This window comes from Trachypithecus francoisi, unplaced genomic scaffold, assembly GCF_009764315.1.
Source record: "Trachypithecus francoisi isolate TF-2019V2 unplaced genomic scaffold, Tfra_2.0 Lachesis_group5, whole genome shotgun sequence".
Classification (NCBI taxonomy): Eukaryota; Metazoa; Chordata; class Mammalia; order Primates; family Cercopithecidae; genus Trachypithecus; species Trachypithecus francoisi.
In genome coordinates, this window is record NW_022681470.1 from 12316111 (window position 1) to 12335281 (window position 19171).

General features: G+C 37.2%; 2 protein-coding genes across 3 annotated transcripts in view; one reads left to right on the top strand and one right to left on the bottom strand.

The window, feature by feature from the left end:
• ERO1B (endoplasmic reticulum oxidoreductase 1 beta) overlaps window positions 1–8987 on the top strand; it is a 66591-nt gene extending 57604 nt beyond the window's left edge. Inside the window, exons 14-17 of one of the 2 annotated variants that reach the window (XM_033198279.1) lie at window positions 2706–2792; window positions 4377–4510; window positions 7393–7449; window positions 8064–8987. In XM_033198279.1, coding sequence (XP_033054170.1) covers window positions 2706–2792; window positions 4377–4510; window positions 7393–7449; window positions 8064–8070 — 285 coding nt within the window. In that variant the 3' untranslated portion in view covers window positions 8071–8987. Of the gene's footprint in view, window positions 1–2705; window positions 2793–4376; window positions 4511–7392 lie in introns of both variants that reach the window. The other variant, XM_033198280.1, reaches the window with a different exon arrangement.
• A 2165-nt stretch (window positions 8988–11152) lies between these two features.
• Window positions 11153–19171, bottom strand: part of GPR137B (G protein-coupled receptor 137B) — a 75778-nt gene continuing 67759 nt past the window's right edge. Inside the window, exon 7 of the mRNA XM_033198281.1 lies at window positions 11153–18156. Coding sequence (XP_033054172.1) covers window positions 18048–18156 — 109 coding nt within the window. The 3' untranslated portion in view covers window positions 11153–18047. The remainder of the gene's footprint in view (window positions 18157–19171) is intronic.

Consider the following 19171-nt stretch of genomic DNA (forward strand, 5'->3'; position numbering starts at 1 on the left):
ATTTTATGGAATGTTACAGTTTTTGAAACTATTATGTTGTTGTCCCTTTGGACTAACTTAAAAGGTAAAAACTACCTGTTAACCTGTGATATCAGAAGGAGAATGTTTTTGGAACATTACCAAACTTTATGTTAGGTGTTCTTTATTTTCATTTGCTTAAAGTACATTAAGAAACAAATTGTACCCTTAAAATGTTCATAAAACTATTTGAAATTGGCAAATATTCTTTTTTTTTTTTTTTTTTACTTTTAAATTTATTTTTTGAGACGGGGTCTCGCTATGTTGCCCAGGCTGGTCTCAAACTCCTGGCCTCAAGCTGTCTTCCCACCTCAGCCTCCCAAGTACCTAGGATTACAGGCACGAGCCACCACACCTGGCCGCAAATAATCCTTGAGTACAGCCTCACAGTCTTTTATATGCACTTCTGAAATCCGAGTAGTTTCAAAAACTGAAACATTTTCTCATGTTTAGTACAAGGTAATTTTTTAGCAAAACCTGACCTAAACTGATGTAAGAATATAGCAGATACTCATAGTTTTGTGGAGTTTTTTGTTTTTCAAATTCTGCTTGGTATGAATTTTTTATATTTTGCTACAGAAGCATTAATGGATTTGATTGCAGGGTGTTTCCTCACACTCTGGTGAGATGTTTCACAATATATAATACATGTACTGTATTTCTAAAATTTAAAAACTTCTGAATTCTAAAACACATTTGACCCCAAGATGTTTTAGATGTGGATGTACTATAGGAACCAATAAATCAATACTGAGTGATTCTCCATTGGTGAGACTTTCTTGGTATTTCTGAAATAAGTAATTTAGTCACAACTATATTTTAGTGTTGGAAGGTTGTTTTATTTTACAGTTGTTTTAGAGGTATATTGCCATTTTGGTATTTAATATGTTAATTCATTTTTATAATGAATTTTTAATTTATAATGAATTTTTATAATGCTTCCTGTTTTCTAAGTATCGACACATATGTTCTACTTTTAATCTTCAGAATGATCTTGTGTAGTAGGGCAACTATAATTATGTATGTTTTTGTAGATGAGGAAAGTGAGATAAGCAAAGCCTAAGAGTCTCACAACAAGCTTTTAACTACACAATGCTGGGATTGTGTTTGCTGTTTGTCAAAGATATATGAAGGAGAACCTATGTCCATTTTCCATCTGCTGCAGATAACTTATATTATATGAGAATATGACCAGCACAGGAGTTTTTGTGTTCTATTTATATTGTCTTTCTTTGCCAAGGTATTGATTCCTTTCAACCCTTTGGCAGCTGGTCAGGGCTTGTGGTAGCCAGAGTTTTCAGGCTACTTGCCTCCAGCTTCATGCAATAAAATAGTTCCCTCAATGCAATAAAATGATTTTTATTTTCTACAGTTGCCGTGTGAAACAAATGAGGAAATTTTCTCTTAACCAATCTTATTAGCAGATGAGGTGAGACCAACCTTAAAGGCATATTGCACACAAATGCTTACAGGCAGGAGAATTTCCCCAGTGTAGGAAACTTTTTTGAGACAGAATTTCACTCTTGTTGCCCAGGCTAGAATGCAGTGGTGCGATCTTGGCTCATTGCAACCTCCGCCTCCCGGGTTCAAGCTATCCTCCTGCCTCAGCCTCCCAAGTAGCTGGGATTACAGGCATGTGCCACCACACCTGGCTAATTTTGTATTTTTAGTAGACATGAGGTTTCACTGTGTTGTTTAGGCTGGTCTCGAACTTATGACCTCAAGTGATACACCCACCTTGGCCTCCCATAGTACTGGGATTACAGGTGTGAGCCACTGTGCCTGGCTAGTGCAGCAAACTATTACAGCAAAATAGAGGGATCCAGCAAGCATCTCCATAAAAACTGCATTGGCAAACGTAGAGGACTGTGGGACCATGTGTGTCACACAGGCCTGTTATCATTCATATTGATTGAGCAACCATGACAAACATACATAGTATGGTACTAAGGAGTGATACAAAAATTGATTTTTGTTCTAGGACTAGCTTTCTGATACAGGCTTACACAAAGCAAAGAATCAAAAATAAGTGAAACATACACTAGACATATTTATTGTTGGTTGTATGTAGATAACAAATGGGAGCAGCAATTAAGTTCCTTAAAAGTAAAGACCATGTATTATTTACTTTTGTGTCTCCCATAGGGCATATTTTGGTGCTTTGCATAAAGTAGCTCCTAAGTGAAAAGTTTATTGAATTAATATACAGAATGAAAAATTTCCATTGATGTCAGTATTTTATGTGCCGTGTTATATAAGTTCAAATATTTTTCTTTACTGTTGCAAAACACAACTCAGGTTGGGTATGGTGGCTCACACCATAATCTTAGCACTTTGGGAGGTCGAGGTGGGTGGATCATTTGAGGTCAGGAGTTCAAGACCAGTCTGGCCAACATGGCGAAACCCCGTCTGTACTAAAAATACAGAAATTAGCTGGACATGGTGGCATGTGCCTGTAATCTGAGCTACTTGGGAGGCTGAGGCAGGAGAATCCCTTGAACCTGGGAGGTGGAGTTTGCAGTGAGCCAAGATTGTGCCACTGCACTCTGGCCTGGGCGACAAAGCAAAACTCCTTCTCAAACGAAAAACACAACTGATTTATTAATAAGCATCAAAACTTATCATTTAGCCAAATGCAGTTCAATTTTAAAAGTCTAATTAGACTGAAAATATTTTCTGCTTGCTAGGAGGAATTCCGATTACATTTCAAGAATATCTCCCGTATAATGGACTGTGTTGGATGTGACAAATGCAGATTATGGGGAAAATTACAGGTACATGTACTGTCTTCTCTTTTGAAGCCATTGCTAACCTTTATTTTTTCCACTGAGTGCAAGCTTTTTATTAAAATGTCCTCATTGTTCATTGAATTAGAATTTAGAAATAGGCAGATCCAAAGTGTTTTTTCTGTTGATGAAATGTATTAAGGTATATGTGTTACATGTATGTGAAAGGATGTTTCTCATATTATTCTTTAGTGATTTTAGTTTTATTGTGTCTATGTATCTATTGGTATGATACCAGATTCATTTGTGAAGTTGGTGGTCATTACGAACCGAGTATATTTGTATTTTACATATGTATATAGAAAGGTAAAATGTAATTATATAAAAAGATTGAAGTATCAAGTCTTGGTCATTGAATTTGTTGAAATGAGCAAAAGAAGGTCACTTAGTCAAAATAGGAAAGCTCTGCGTGACAGGTCTATTACTCTGTGTAAGCCAATGTCAAAAGGATTGGTGTGGCCGGGCGCGGTGGCTCAAGCCTGTAATCCCAGCACTTTGGGAGGCCGAGACGGGCGGATCACGAGGTCAGGAGATCGAGACCATCCTGGCTAATACGGTGAAACCCCGTCTCTACTAAAAATACAAAAACTAGCCGGGCGAGGTGGCGGGCGCCTGTAGTCCCAGCTACTCGGGAGGCTGAGGCAGGAGAATGGCGGAAACCCGGAAGGCGGAGCTTGCAGTGAGCTGAGATCCGGCCACTGCACTCCAGTCCGGGCGACAGAGCGAGACTCCGCCTCAAAAAAAAAAAAGGATTGGTGAATATTTTTCTCTTTCTTACAAAGATGATAATTCATAGAAAATTAAAAAAAAAAAAAAAAAAAAGCCGGGCACGGTGGCTCAAGCCTGTAATCCCAGCACTTTGGGAGGCCGAGATGGGCGGATCACAAGGTCAGGGGATCGAGACCATCCTGGCTAACACAGTGAAACCCCGTCTCTACTAAAAAAAAAAAAACTAGCCGGGTGAGGTGGCGGGCGCCTGTAGTCCCAGCTACTCGGGAGGCTGAGGCAGGAGAATGGCGTAAACCCGGGAGGCGGAGCTTGCAGTGAGCTGAGATCCGGCCACTGCACTCCAGTCCGGGCGACAGAGTGAGACTCCGCCTCAAAAAAAAAAAAAAAAAAAAAATAGACAGAATTATTACAATGGAGGGAGGCTACACTGAAATCAAATATGTCTTTTTCTGTAGTGCTAATAATTGAGAAATTATTAAGTGTAGGTATCATTAATCTCTGAGTTTTGAATTGCTAAAAGCTGTAAAAAATCCTTTATGGTTACAAATTGAACATTGTAATCCTAATATGATATTTTCAAGGTTAAAAAAGGCATTTTAATAATTTGGAATAGTATGATATGTATTCAATAAGTGTTAGACTATTCAGGTTTCCTTAACAGCTCAGATATGTTTATCATATGCATAACCTGTGAGAAAGTAGAAACTGTAGTAACATTTTTGTGAAAAGCTCAGTTCATATGAATTTTCTAACTGTCATAACAGTGGCTGTATATTCCTTTAAGCCTTTATACTAGTTATTATTATATAAAGTTAATTATGAGTTTGTTGGTATTTTCTTTAGACTCAGGGTTTAGGAACTGCCCTGAAGATATTATTCTCTGAAAAAGAAATCCAAAAGCTTCCAGAGAATAGTCCATCTAAAGGCTTCCAACTCACCCGACAGGAAATAGTTGCTCTTTTAAATGCTTTTGGAAGGTAAGAACTATTATGTGTTGAAGATTTTTGATTTCCCACTGGGTTTCAACAAACTGCAAAGATAATCTTCTCTGCTAAAAGTAGGGTTTGTTTTGTTGACAAAAAAAATTTTGTATTGTATCTGTACTAACTTCGAGAGGCCTTAATGCTGACAAGCCAGTTTCTCTGCAGGTCATAGGAAAAACTGAGTTTCCAATTGCCAGTGTTTTTCAGTTTGCCGCCTTAATTTTGTGGGGAAGATATTCTTCTAATAATCTTTTTACTTAGCTATAACTTGTTCAGCTACAATAGCAGGAGTAAGAAATGTGTGATTGAGAAGATGATGAAAGAAAATTAAAAGCTTCATCTGCTCCTTATTTTTCTTAAATTTTCATTACTATTTTGTTCTTTTCTCACCTCTTTCCTGCAGTATGCTTTTTATTTCTGAAGCTCAGAGGTCATTTTTCTTTCACTCATTTCTACATGATTTACTTCTGTATTCAGACATATAATTTGCTTGCTTGTTTATATCACCAGTGGTTTAAAAAATAATTTGAATTTGCCGGCAGAGATGCATGTAATGCCAACTGAGGAATACAGAACAGAAGGAAAAGAATCACAGAAAATAATACTGTGCTTCCTTGGGGAAAAAGAGAAAAAAGTCAACTCGAGGAAGAATTTAAAAAAAACAATAGGGGACTAAGTAATACACAGATTATTTCTTGTTTTTCTTAACATGTGTTTTAAGTTAAAAAGAAACAGTTAAATTAAAAACAGATTTATTATATGTCCCCTCGCTTTTTTTTTTTTTTTTTTAAGAAATGAGGGTCTTGCCCTGTCATCCAGCTGGAATGCAGTGGTGCGATCATGGCTCACTGCAGCGTCCAAATCCTGGGGTCAGGCATTCCTTCCACCTGCGCGTCCCGAGTGGCTGGGACTACAGACACATGCTATTTTGCCTGACTAATTAAAAAAACAATTTGTAGAGATGGGGTCTCACTTTGTTCTTCAGTCTGGTCTCAAACACCTGGCTGCAAGTGATTCTCCTGTCTTGGCCTCCCAAAGTGCTGGGATTACAGGCAGGAGCCACTGTGCCTGGCCATTTCCCATCTCAATAGCAAGGATTTCACCTGTTGCTTCCCTGTATTTAAAGATGACTATGTAGGCTGAGATTTCAGACACAGGATAGATATAGACTATCCATGAACTGGCATTTCATAAAAAATTCAGTCCACTTATAAGGCCTGTAGAAAGATAACACAGGAGGCCGGGCGCGGTGGCTCAAGCCTGTAATCCCAGCACTTTGGGAGGCCGAGACGGGCGGATCACGAGGTCAGGAGATCCAGACCATCCTGGCTAACACGGTGAAACCCCGTCTCTACAAAAAAAAAAAAAATACAAAAAAAAAAAAAATTAGCCGGGCGAGGTGGCGGGCGCCTGTAGTCCCAGCTACTCAGGAGGCTGAGGCAGGAGAATGGCGTGAACCCGGGAGGCGGAGCTTGCAGTGAGCTGAGATCCGGCCACTGCACTCCAGCCTGGGTGGCAGAGCGAGACTCCGTCTCAAAAAAAAAAAAAAAGAAAGATAACACAGGAGATACTGAATGAAATTTAAATAAATTGAAATGAAAATTATTGTAAATAATTTAAGCATCTCGTAAGTCCAAGTTGAGAAAGATGAAAGCAATTGAGAATTTCAAAACAACTGAAAATTTCCTTCGGTCTCTTAAAAAATACTCACAAATGCAGCCTTTCTTGTTTTAGTTCTATATCTAAAGCTTATTACCGGCCGGGCGCGGTGGCTCAAGCCTGTAATCCCAGCACTTTGGGAGGCCGAGACGGGCGGATCACGAGGTCAGGAGTTCGAGACCATCCTGGCTAACACGGTGAAACCCTGTCTCTACTAAAAAATACAAAAAAAGCTAGCCGGGCGAGGTGGCTGGCGCCTGTAGTCCCAGCTACTTGGGAGGCTGAGGCAGGAGAATGGCGTAAACCCGGGAGGCAGAGCTTTCAGTGAGCTGAGACCCGGGCACTGCACTCCAGCCCAGGCGACAGAGCGAGACTCCGTCTCAAAAAAAAAAAAAAAAAAAAAAAAAAGCTTATTACCTTTTATTGTTCCCTAGAGTAATGGACTCAGAATCAGGGGTCCTACAGTTCTGGAATCCTGGCCTGCTCTTTAGTAGTGTATGAACTCAGGCAAATCACTGCTTTCCGAGTTTGTTTCCTGATAGTGAGATCATATATGTGGTGGGCTTAGAACATTGCCTGTCCTTCTAAGTGATTAAGGAATAACTTTTCTTCTATCAAATAGTTAAAGATTTTTCTTCTATCACTCCTGAATTGTACATAGGGATAATTGAGCTTTTAGAATTACTTTTTTATATTTCCCATCCCTGAGTTTTACTTTTTGGCCTGGTCTGAGAGGCACTTCATTTGATCAGTCAGTAATCATTTATTGAATACTATAAGCATCAGTGGGTATGGGGCACAGGAGAGAGACTCAACAGGAGACAAAATAAGAGTCTCTACCCTTAGGGAGCTAATAACATAAGACAAATTAGTGTGTTTGGGCAACACTGAGTAAAGAGCAATCATTTGAAGAGAACTGTGCAAAATAAATTTATTATACCAATCGTAAATGATTTGAGATTCTTTATTAAGAATTATTCATATCCCTGTTCCCATTATTAATCTAGTGTCTGCAGATAGTATGAAGTAACAGGCTTCCTTTGCCCCTTCTAAACCAATCTTAATGAGAATACCCATTTAAGCATGGAAGCTTCAGTGCTTGGTGTTTTTTATTTTAGATTTTGCTTTCAAATGATAGCTTATGTAACAATATCAATAATTTGAAATATGTATGCATCATGTTAGCTTTACTAATATGCTTTTTCTTTCTTCTACAGGCTTTCTACAAGTATAAGAGACTTGCAGAATTTTAAAGTCTTATTACAACACAGTAGGTAATAAAGGCTTTTATGTGTCTAACTAGAGACATAAAGTGACTGTGGAAAGCCTTTTAATTATGAGCATTCAGCAGAAAGAGACTAATCTGACTTCAAGAATTCTGAACTCAAATAGAAAATTTAAATGCTCACTTGAATATTTATGATTCTTAATAATCAACTAGAGATATTTATAAATGAAGTATATACTTTTAAAATATGTAAGTTATACTAATTCTGTGTTTAATTTCATGTGTTTTCATGTGCTGAAAATTCTTTTTTTTTTTAGAATTGGTTTTGTTTTTATTCTATTATCCTTTATTTCCAGTTGTCAAACTTTAGATGGCTATGTCTGCATTCTAATAACACTGTTCACAGTCTGATATGGAAAAGGAGAACTAGGGAACAGATGTTGCTTAGGGCTGGTGTCAGTGATAAAAAATTATCAATGCTTTTTAATGCATTTTTACTCTTGTCTCACTCTGTGTGTGTCACTTTCTATAATATAAAGAAATATTATAATATTTCTAGAATCTGGAACTGTCACCATGATGAATGGCCCTTGCAATACATAGTTACAGAAACTCCTTAAGATTCCCCAGGACTTCAATTTCACTGGTTTTTATTTGCAGTTTGTAGTTGCTGTTATTGTTGCTGTTTCCAGTCTAAAGGACCTGCTTTGATAAAGGTGAACAAGACCTCCCCCCTATGCTACGCAGCCAGATTTCATGTGTGTAATGGGCTGGCCCAAGAGTGTGCTTTTACTTAGAACTCCTTTTGATTTTGCTTTTCTTTGCCCCTAGAAATTTTAGGGACAAAGACATTTTGGATATTGTTACTTTTAGAAAGAAAACATTGCAGAAATATTTAACACAGATTACTTCTTGATAAAATTTAAATGGGATTATATGAATTTATAATGCCAACTGAAAATATTAGATACACAAAAGTTGCTATTTTCACTTAAAGTAAGCATTTTTAAAGGATTTATTTTAGAATACAGTCTATGCAATCCTCGAACTCAGTGAGCTTTTCCCTGACAGAATATATAAAAAGGTAGATTAGGTCAACCCTCCTTTAAGCTTCCTCTCCCCTCACCTTTTCTTTTCACTGTATATAAACGGTACTTTCTGTGATTCATAGCAACAGAGGACTCTTAAGTCCTAAACGGTCATTTTCTAAATCTGGGATTTAAAATCTTTAAACAGTATTTAAAATCTTGATTTTTTTTTTAAATGTCAGCAGATACAATTTGGAAAGTTGCATCTGTGTAAAAGTAATGCAGGTACAAGATCTAGAGTTTTTCCTTAGACTCTTTAGTCTTTTCTGAATTAAAGAATAAGTGCTCTTAAATCCATATTTTATCCTGCCAAAGTCTGAAATGTGTTCATTGATGATTTGGTGACATCTAAAACATTGTATTTAGTTGGCTTGGCTCACCCCTCTTAAAAACACTTAGCCATCTCTCGGTGGGATGTGGCGGGGGTATTAAGGTCTCAGAGTTATTTATTTTCTCACCTAATTTCAAACCTTTGTAAACTTGGGGTTGTGTTATTGATGGTGGTGATATTTTTTGTTAAGTTGTTTAAAAGGCTGACTTGACTGGAGCCTCCTCTACTTTTTCTTGAGGGATGCAAGTATTGTATGGTGGAGGAGGGGGGGCCTTAAGGCAAACTGTCTAAAAAGTGACTATTCAGTTAATTTAGTAAATTAGTAAGAATTATTCTTAGTATTCATTCAGAGTTTTAAGATGTGAAAAATTTGCACTTTATTACTATAAATGTAAAGAACTGTTTGATAGTGTTATTTCACCCTTCCCTCAGTTAAAGGCTATTTTTTTTTTTTTTTTTTTTTTGAGACGGAGTCTTGCTCTGTTGCCCAGGCTGGAGTGCAGTGGCCGGATCTCAGCTCACTGCAAGCTCCGCCTCCCGGGTTCACGCCATTCTCCTGCCTCAGCCTCCCGAGTAGCTGGGACTACAGGCGCCCACCAACACGCCCAGCTAGTTTTTTTGTATTTTTTAGTAGAGACGGGGTTTCACCGTGTTAGCCAGGATGGTCTCTATCTCCTGACCTCACGATCCGCCCGTCTCGGCCTCCCAAAGTGCTGGGATTACAGGCTTGAGCCACCGCGCCCAGCCTAAGGCTATTATTTAAACTGTTTACTAGAGAAAATCCTTGCTCATGTCCATTTATTTATTTTTTTCTGTACTGTGATTTGTTTCAAGCTTAGGAAAACTAGTATATTAGAGTATGTCCTAGGAAATTAAAAGATCTAGTTAGAGTAGAAAGTTCTTTTTAAGGTTCTTAACTAATTTTTTCACAACTAAGAAAATAAATGAAGTATTCTTAGGCTGAAATTCACTTTGATTAACCTTATCATAAATTAGATTGTAGGGGGCAGCCTACATTTTTGTGTATGTGTTTTATTTCTTAAATGATTGTGTGAGCCTGGTGACATTTTATGGTTCTTGTGATATATAAACTGTTTTTCCAATTCACATCTTTTGTTGTGAAGTGATAATACACTAGAGTACTGTCTGCATTGTAAAAATGCTTTGCTGGTGCTCTTGGCATTTTGTCTTTATCTCATCACCTCATTTAAAAACTCAGCACTTGATAATATAACTGACAGAAATGATTGTACCCGCTGATGAAGTAATGAAAATGAAGAAAAGGAAAACAGTCCTTCCTTCAATGGCATAAGTTTATTTTTTACTTAAGTGGCATCTATGTAAGTTAGACAAACTATATATTAAAATTGGTAAACTTTGAATGTTTCTCCTGTTTTGATTCTTAGATTATGAGGAGGATCAGACAGAATAGTAATAGACTCCACAGTTTTAAAATTTGATAAGTCAAAATGTTTTCACATTTTTAACATTGTGAATTATTCGATATTTTTATTCTCTGTATGTATATGAAACTGTGTGCCATATTTTTCAACTTTGCCTATGTGCCACAATTAAGAAAGGACACCTATTTTGATCTTCATCAGCATTGCCTTCAGCTGAAAATTTGGGAACAGTTCACAGTAAACCTCTCAGTAGTTTGCAAACTGAGGTACCTGCAGAAACCATAGCTACTCATCAAAATACGCAGATTAGGTACATGGTATCATGGAAATTATTTGGTAAAAAAACAAAAACAAAACACACACAAATCTCGTGTACTGTATTTTAAGTAATATCTACAGGTGAAGCTTTGATTTTTGAACAGAATTCCAAATAATTTGCTGTTGTACCCACCATAATCTAGAAAATGTGAATTAAAGTACATGTTTCTGCAATCTTTTCTGTCTTGTTTTTCCCCCTATTTTAAGTGTTTCCTTTTATGGCATGAGGATTTGATTGTAACCTGCAGAGAAGGGAGAAGATGTATTTATCAGAGGTTGTTTCTTATAATGGCAAGCATTGGCTGGCACTCTATGAAGGGCTTTTACATGCATAGTTTGGGTTTAAATAAATACACCGTTAGATCTTCACAACAGCACTAGTAGGTAGGTACAATTACTTCTCTGTTTTATAAGTGAGAAGACTGAGGATAAAAAAGGCTAAGTAACCTGTCCATAGTCACAAATTCTAGGTTGTGTAGCAAGAATTTGAGACGAGAAAGACTGATTCTAGAAACTTTGTGATGTTTTGTAAGTTGGCCTTTTACCATTCAGCTACAAAGTGGGAACTATTAAAAGCATTGTTTGATTTGTATTGAATCATAAAGCTTATAAAATATGCTTATTTTATTTAATTTTTTTGAATAGGTAATACATTCACATGGTTAAAAGAAACAAACCATAGAAAAAGTTACTCAGTGAGTGTCTTCCTTCTATCCTTGGCCCAGCTTCCTACACTGCACACACATCTCCCACCATTAATCACCTGTGTTCTTGGTTTCTTAGGTTTCCATCCACACAGTTTTAGACATGTACAAACATAAACAAATGGAAAGTCTTATGTTTTTCTCTCATTTTTACTCAAAAATTGACATCATATACGTAATATTTCATTTTTTTCACCCAGTATGTCTTGGCAGTCTTCACATATGACTAGATAGTTTTCTCATTTTTTAAGTAGATGCTTGGTAGTCTATTATGTGAATGTGCCAGTGCTGAATTAACCAGTCCTCTCTTAATGGGCAGTGCAGTTGTTTCCAGACCTTGTACATACATCATTTCACATTTATATAAATATTGTACCTGCAGAATACATTCCCAAAGATAAGAATTTTGGGGGCAAAGACTGTGCATTTATAATTTTGAAAGATACTGGCATATTGTCTTTTATAGGGGTAGTCATCAATTCACATACCATCAAAATGTATGATAGCACTTGCTAACCTGCAGCTTTACCAATGGCTGTGTTAGTAAAATGTTGGATTCTGGCCATTCTGATAGATGAAAATATGTATCAATGTGTACATTCTTTTATTTTCCTTTTTTTTTCCTTAAAAAAGAGACAGGGTCCCACCTTATCACCCAGGCTGGAGTGCAGTGGTATGATCATAGTTCACCGTAGCCTCAAACTCATGGGCTGAAGTGATCCTCCAGCCTTAACCTCCTGAATAGCCTGGATTATAGGTGCACGGCACACACCTGACTGCTCAGTATGTACATTTTTATGATGCCTAAGGTTGATCACCTTTTAATATGTTTAGGAGCCATTTGTATTTCCTTTTGTGTTCCCATATTATTTTGTTCCTATCCATTTTTCTACTATATCGTTCATATGTTGTTTATTTGTTAGGGATATGAACCCTTTGACAGTAATGAGTTGCAAATATTTTCTTTCCAATTTGTCATCTGTCTTTTGCTTATAATGGTTTTGTCATGAGTTTTAAAAAATTTTTATGTAGTCTGAATTACCAATTTTTTAGTGGTTCCTGGATTTTGAGTCATAATTAGAATGTTTTTCTCAATCCAGAGCAATAGAATAATTCACCTAAATTCTACATCTAAATTTTGAACCTTTGAAGTACATTCTGGCATAAGATGTAAATTATGGATCTATCCTAATTTTTTCCATAGATGATTAACCCAGTTGTTCCAATATTATTTATTGAACTGTTTGTTTTGTCCTGATGAATTTGAGAGGCTACATGGATCTTGTCGTAGAATCCTCTTATGTATTTAGCTCTGCATCTGCATACTGGTTCTCCCTCATTCTTCCCCACCACCTGTTTTTTTTTTAATACAGTTTTTTAATTGTTCTTGTTTATTTTTCCATATGAGCTTTAAAAAATTCTTAACATATAGAGCATACTAAAACTGTCCAACTCAAGTTCTCTCCCAAGGGTTGCACTTTTAACCACTTATTTTGTCACTGTTCTTGTGATACTTTACCTGATAAAGATACACTTTTTATTACTTTTTAATTATTACAGTGTTCTATTTGGCAGTGCCCAAACAGATGACGGCAGATAGAGACAGGAGGCAATGCCTGTGTGGACAGAATGTCATCTCAGTGCTTCTATTTTAAGATAGTCTCTAGGAATGATTTAAGGACTGTTCTCATGTAAAATCCCTATTTCATTTTTTATTCCATTACAAATTATTTGCCCAAAAGTTGGGTATCTGTCAAAGATTCATAAGACAAGAGGGAGGAATCCTTAAAAGAGCACTAAACTTGTAAAATTAATATGTGGATAAAAGTGCAAGTGCAAGAAGTTACTGTGGAAAAAAACAAAAAAAAGCCATCGACCAAAAACCAGGATTTGACTATTCATTCACTGTTATAGTAGCTGGGACTATAGCAGTGAACAAAACAGACAAACATTCCTACCATCATATAACTTAGACATTATAACCTAACTAGATTATAGTGAGAATACACCAAAAGAAAAAAATACATCAACCAAAAGGGAATGGCCAACTAGACACCTATCTAGTGCAGAAGGTGTCCTCAATGTGAATGAATCTTAGTGTTGTCTTGACAGTGCTATCAGATCATCATAGATTGATGCTATTAATCAATTAAAGTCATTCCCCTAACACTGGTCAGAGCGGAGTTAACATTCCAAGCAACACACTGGTATCATTTAACCTCCGCTGTGGCTTCCCTTCATAGAATATACCTCCAAATGCGTGAATGTTCTGTTCCCTTTGATGAGCTTTAAACCTGCAAACCTAGAGCCCAGACTCTTGGCTAGTGAATTCACCAAGGAGACAGCACTCAAAGGATACTAAGTTACACATATTTAATGGCCCTGGTAAAGCACTATTTGTTTAGGATAAATGCATGTTTTATATACTTCGGTTAATCCCTTCAAGGAGCACTGTAACTTGGGCCTGCCAAGAGACTGGAGGGACTGTTAGAGGTTAGTGAGATAGATGGGGAAAAAGGTCATAGTAACAGGAATCAATAGAAAAAGGGAGCAATTTTGGGAATCTTATAGGCATCTGATCTCCAATTAAGTTCGGGGGCAGAAAAATCTGTTCTGGACATAGAAAGTCTAATATTTTGAACGGTAGGGCATCCAAGGTCCAAAAGGGCAGACCAGGTTTGGAGCTAGGGAATTAGTATTAGCAAGATATTAATCAGTTTGAGAAAACAGAAGACGGGGGCCCAGCCATAGCTCAAGGACTAGAGGTAGAGAATCCAGACTTGGAGGAACCAGGTAGATGTCATTAGGAGTTGTTGAGTCACTGGATTTAGATCTTATGACCCTGACCCTGAACCCATAATTAATGACCTGGGCAGCCAATCTCAGAACTCCACACGGAATGAATGTAGTATCAGTGCCCTGGCCCATAGGAACCGGGCAACAGATACAGGGACTCTGACACAGATCTAGGTATGGGCACAGGGACATCCTCAGAAGATTTCAACTTATTTTGACCCTTGGTGCAAGAGTTCTTCATGTATCCTTGCTGAGGGCCTAAAGTAACATTAATATGTGGGTGTTCCTGAGTATAGACTAGGATCCAAAGAAACGTGACAAGTGCCTAGCCCAGCGTCTCACATATAATAGGTACTCAATAGAGATTGAATCCCACTCTCTTACCCTCACTGTTCCTTGTTCAGTGTTTCCTCACTTTAATCAGTTTATTAATTGAATCTTTTTGATGAGAAGAATTCCACAATTTTAGCCTGATCCTTTTCAGCAGCTCCTCCATCTGGACCCATGTCTGTATAACATGATATACAGTTAGAAATGTCCTTTAATACAATTCTCACATAAGATGAAAACTGGGAATGCATATTAGATGTGTCTCTGATCAGATCTATGCTAGTCTATTCTTCATCATGCAACAATCTAAAGTGAAAGAATGGTATTTTTTAGATAAAGTTTGTCTAGTTGGAAATCTCGATAAAAGTTTCAAATATTTAGACCCATTTAGTTCTGAGTTTACCTTTACTGTTAAAAGCAAGTAATATCCACTATATAATGAGATATATAAAAATGAGAACCTTTTTCTAACAGTGCTTTTCAAGTTCTAGGGTTTACTATTATGTATTCCTTTCTTCTTAATAAGGTTTAATGAAGTGTTCAACTAGGTGTTGGCCCAGCACTGAGGTCAACAAAGAGCAGATGACTTGGATTTTGGTGAAAGAGGAAATTTGAGGAGGCATTAGTGAGTGTGCCTGATCTAAGCAGCTAAATTTAACCAGCAAAGTTTTTAATTTGCCTGATACATTCAAGAGAGAATTGGCATAAATACGATTGATGTGTATATTGTAATAGTCAAACCTTCTTACAGTCACAACTCTGTGTAACATACTCTAGATGTTTTAATCAGCAGCTCAACTAAGTTCATTGTAAAAAGGATAAAGAGCCAATGAAAAATATCTATACAGTATTCTTAAACAATTAACGGCAGAGGTAGACACCTATTGCAATAGTTAGAGAACCTATTTCCAATAGTTACCCAGAAACGTTCCCATGAAACTTTTCAGTGTTGCATCAGACTTAGCTAAATGATGGTACAAAATTTTCGGTGATTCCCTCTTCCCCATACACTTTAACTTTCAAATTATCAGGGCTTTAATTTCATCGTGTTGCTTTAAAACAAATGAACATTGGGTATTCTGCAACCAGTAATCACCATTCCTTTTCCTCTTAGCATCCAATATTCCACATAAGTAGTTTTTTTGTTTTTTGAGACGGAGTCTTGCTCTGTCACCCAGGCTGGAGTGCAGTGGCATGATCTCCACTCACTGCAAGCTCCGCCTCCCGGGTTCATGCCATTCTCCTGCCTCAGCCTCCTAAGTAGCTGGGACTACAGGCGCCTGCCACCTCGCCCGGTATATTTTGTATTTTTAGTATAGATGGGGTTTCAGTGTGTTAGCCAGGATGGTCTCGATCTCCTGACCTCATGATCCTCCTTGGCCTTCCAAAGTGTTGGGATTACAGGCGTGAGCCACTGCGCCCAGCCATAAGTAGTTTTGTTAGTGTACCTAGCAGAACAAGTAAATTAGAAAGCCAAAGGGAATTTTAATTTTCCTTACTTACTAAGAGGGAAAGTAGAGTTTGATGTCACCAATCATAGTTTTTTTTTTTTGTATTCTGTGTTTATAACACTTCTAGAAATTTTAGCATTACATTTTTAAAAGGAGAATGAGAAAAATAGGCACTTAGAACATTTTTATACTATGCGACAAAAATAATAGTTCAAATAAATCCCAGTAGCTTCATCATAAAAGTAGATTGACTTTTATCAGTTAATGCTGAGTATTCCAATTTTTCTGCCAGCAACAACAGAACTATGTTTACTTATTATAGGATGAGTATGGTATTAGTGATGCTTATCACTATTTTTAAAAATATATCTTCCCTTAGCTGACCTAATACTGAAGGACTGCAGGACTTTCTGAAGATGTGACTTAAAGGAGTTTAAAACATGCTGAGTCTGCCTTTAAATTCTCCCAAGTATTAGTAATACAGTGTGACCACAATAACCTGGTAAGGCTATTTGGAATAATAGCTTATAATGTGTTAAGGCAACTTGAAAAACAGTGTAGGGTTCACACTTCAGTGTAGAATTTTCCCTGACAACTATTTTAAATGCTGTAACCCCAGTTTTTTCATGTACTGAAAGACAAGAATGTTATGTAGGATTACGCAGAGTAAAGGTGTTCTATACAAATGAAAAGCCCAATGATGATCGATTTGAAACTTGAGATCCCAATTTTAAATACTACCAAAACAATAGTAGGCTTCATCTCTGTGAAATCAGTGCCCAGGGATCAGTTATTCCTGAAGATCAAAATGAGAAGAGTCATCTGAAATGGGTTGCATCATGTAGTAGGATTTGTGAATGTGAGTTCCTTTTCACTGGACCTTCCCTCTGTCCCCAGATGAACATTCCTAGGCATAGCAGAAAGGTACCTTGTTTCTGGTAACAGTACTTCCTCTAGAACCTTCTCTCTGTTTTACAGAAAAGCAGAGCACTTAGCCTCCCAATAGGTAGTTTTATGGCTCCAGGATATATACAGTGGAGTTTTTAGGATGGCACTTCTGGTGTGGGAGGCAGTATTTCATAACGTGTTTTTTACTTAAATGAAAGATGACTTACAAGGACTTGTCTGGAACATACCCTTTACATGGCTGACAGGCATCATGCTACAGCATATTGCAGTGCTATTGCCATTTTTAAATGTGCAGCTTCCAATAGGCTCTTTACAGAGCTATTTAGAAGGGCATTATTTTAAATATAGTTGGAGATTACAGAAAAAACTATTAGGATTCCACATAGTCTTAGCTTAAGGGCTTGGGATATTTGTTATTAATGCCCTTTATGGAACCTCTTATTTTCTCCTTGAATGTAATCAACATTCAGTGAGTTGGGAAAGGGGTATACTCTTGATGTAGCCCTGAGGTAATGCATACTAGATTTCATTAGGCTGAAAGAAAAACTATGCAGAATCTGTGAATATAGCAGAGGAGGTTTAATAGGATAAGTCAGCTACATTTTTAATGTTATCAACTTGTTATCATTAATGTGTATACATTAGCGCCCTACTGAAAGGAAGTACCAATCTTTCTTTGGGCAAACCTTAAGAGATTCTCTGAGGGACCTACTGCCTGAACCTTAAAAAAAAATCTCTAAAGACCTTACAGTCCACTGCTACACTATTTCATTTTAACTATCAACACTAGAGTTGCAATTGGCTTTCTAAGTTGTCAATTGTATTTTAGGAGTCTACCAATGCAGCACTCAGAATCGGAGTGACCATCAGTGACCTGAAGAGGTAAGATTTGAGGAATACTTTAGTCCAAAAGCTTTAAAAAACTATTAGACCATATATTCTATATTTTTAAAGTGAATTATGCATAAAAGTCTGTGCAAACTACAACATAATTGCAGTAACATTCTCAAGAAAAAAAAAACCTAGTATGCTTTAGCATTATTAAGTTATATAAAATACATCTTTATAAAAGTACAGATTTTCTTTAAAAAGTTTAAATTATACCCACTGAAATAGCAAGGCTCCCTCTTTAGTACTAAAATAAGGGTTTATCAATCTACATTATTGCTTAGTCCTCTGGAGCCATTTGGAAACCTGTAACAAATAAAAATCAAGTTCTATTTCTTAAGGAAAAGTGCCCTAAAAATTCAGCGGTCACTACATTTTTCTGAAGCTCTTCATCTGAGAAATCGTCCATAAAACTGTTAACTGATGCTACCCAACGCTTGGTTTGTCAGGATCCAAAGTTGAGTCTTGCAACGTTCCTGCTTGTGCCAGGAAGCTGTTAGTTTGTTGTCCCCAATCATAGTAATCTGGAGCAAAACTTAAAAAGAAAAAAATATTTCAGTGACTTGAAACATTACAGTATGTACAACATGTCTAGTTTAGGTAGACAGAGCTGAGATTTTACACAAACTGTAGATAACTCGAAAGTTCTTTAAAATGGCTCTTAAAGTCCATTTTCCTACAAAACAATGCTACGCACAGGACCAAATGCCCACCCACAACTCTACTGAACTCTTTAGAGCACAGAAGTATATAGCATTACTAGAGAACCCAGCCAGTTATTATCTATAGGAAATGTTTTTAGCAACAAACTGTATCTGAATCCTAACAAGGAGTACAGATCACAACCTGTGGTGTCTTTGGACAAGTAACTTATGTGCCTCAATGTCCTCCACTTAGAATGGGAGTACTATTAGTAACTACATCGTGGGGCTATTGTGGGGACTGAGTTAATACCTGTAAAGTGTTCAGAACAGTATCTAATATATAGTTAATTCTCAATACATGTAAGTCGTTTTCATTATAATTATGTTCCTCTATGTAGTAGAAAGGGGATCTTCACCTATATAGGTAGTGAGGACTCCCTCAGCTCTAAGTCATTTCTGGCAGGTGAGAGGGTAGGACAGCTCCAAGAGAATATGGGTTTAAAGGGGCAAAAAACCTAACAGGAAATGCAGTGGGGTAACTGGAAAAGAACAGTTTTAGGGAAGAGGTGGAGCTCAAAATCTGAGTGATCCAAAGGACAGCTTTTGACTTCAAGAAGTCCTTGTTTGTTGGCTTGCTTGCAGCTTACATTCTTTATATCTGCTGGCTCAGTGGATTGGGCAGCTTTCTTCTTTTTTCTCAGCCACCATCTTTTATCCTATCTGACCAGGATTTCTCTGCTCCCTGATCACTGAGAAAGCATGTATTCTCCCGGCTTTTCTTCAGTACTTCTGTCCCTAAAACAAGGGCTCTTTTCAGAGCTCTCAAAGTTTTCTAAAGACTTTCACTGTTACGAACAAGGAGTAAAAAGGCAAGCGTATCTTTTTTTTTTTTTTTTGAGATGGAGT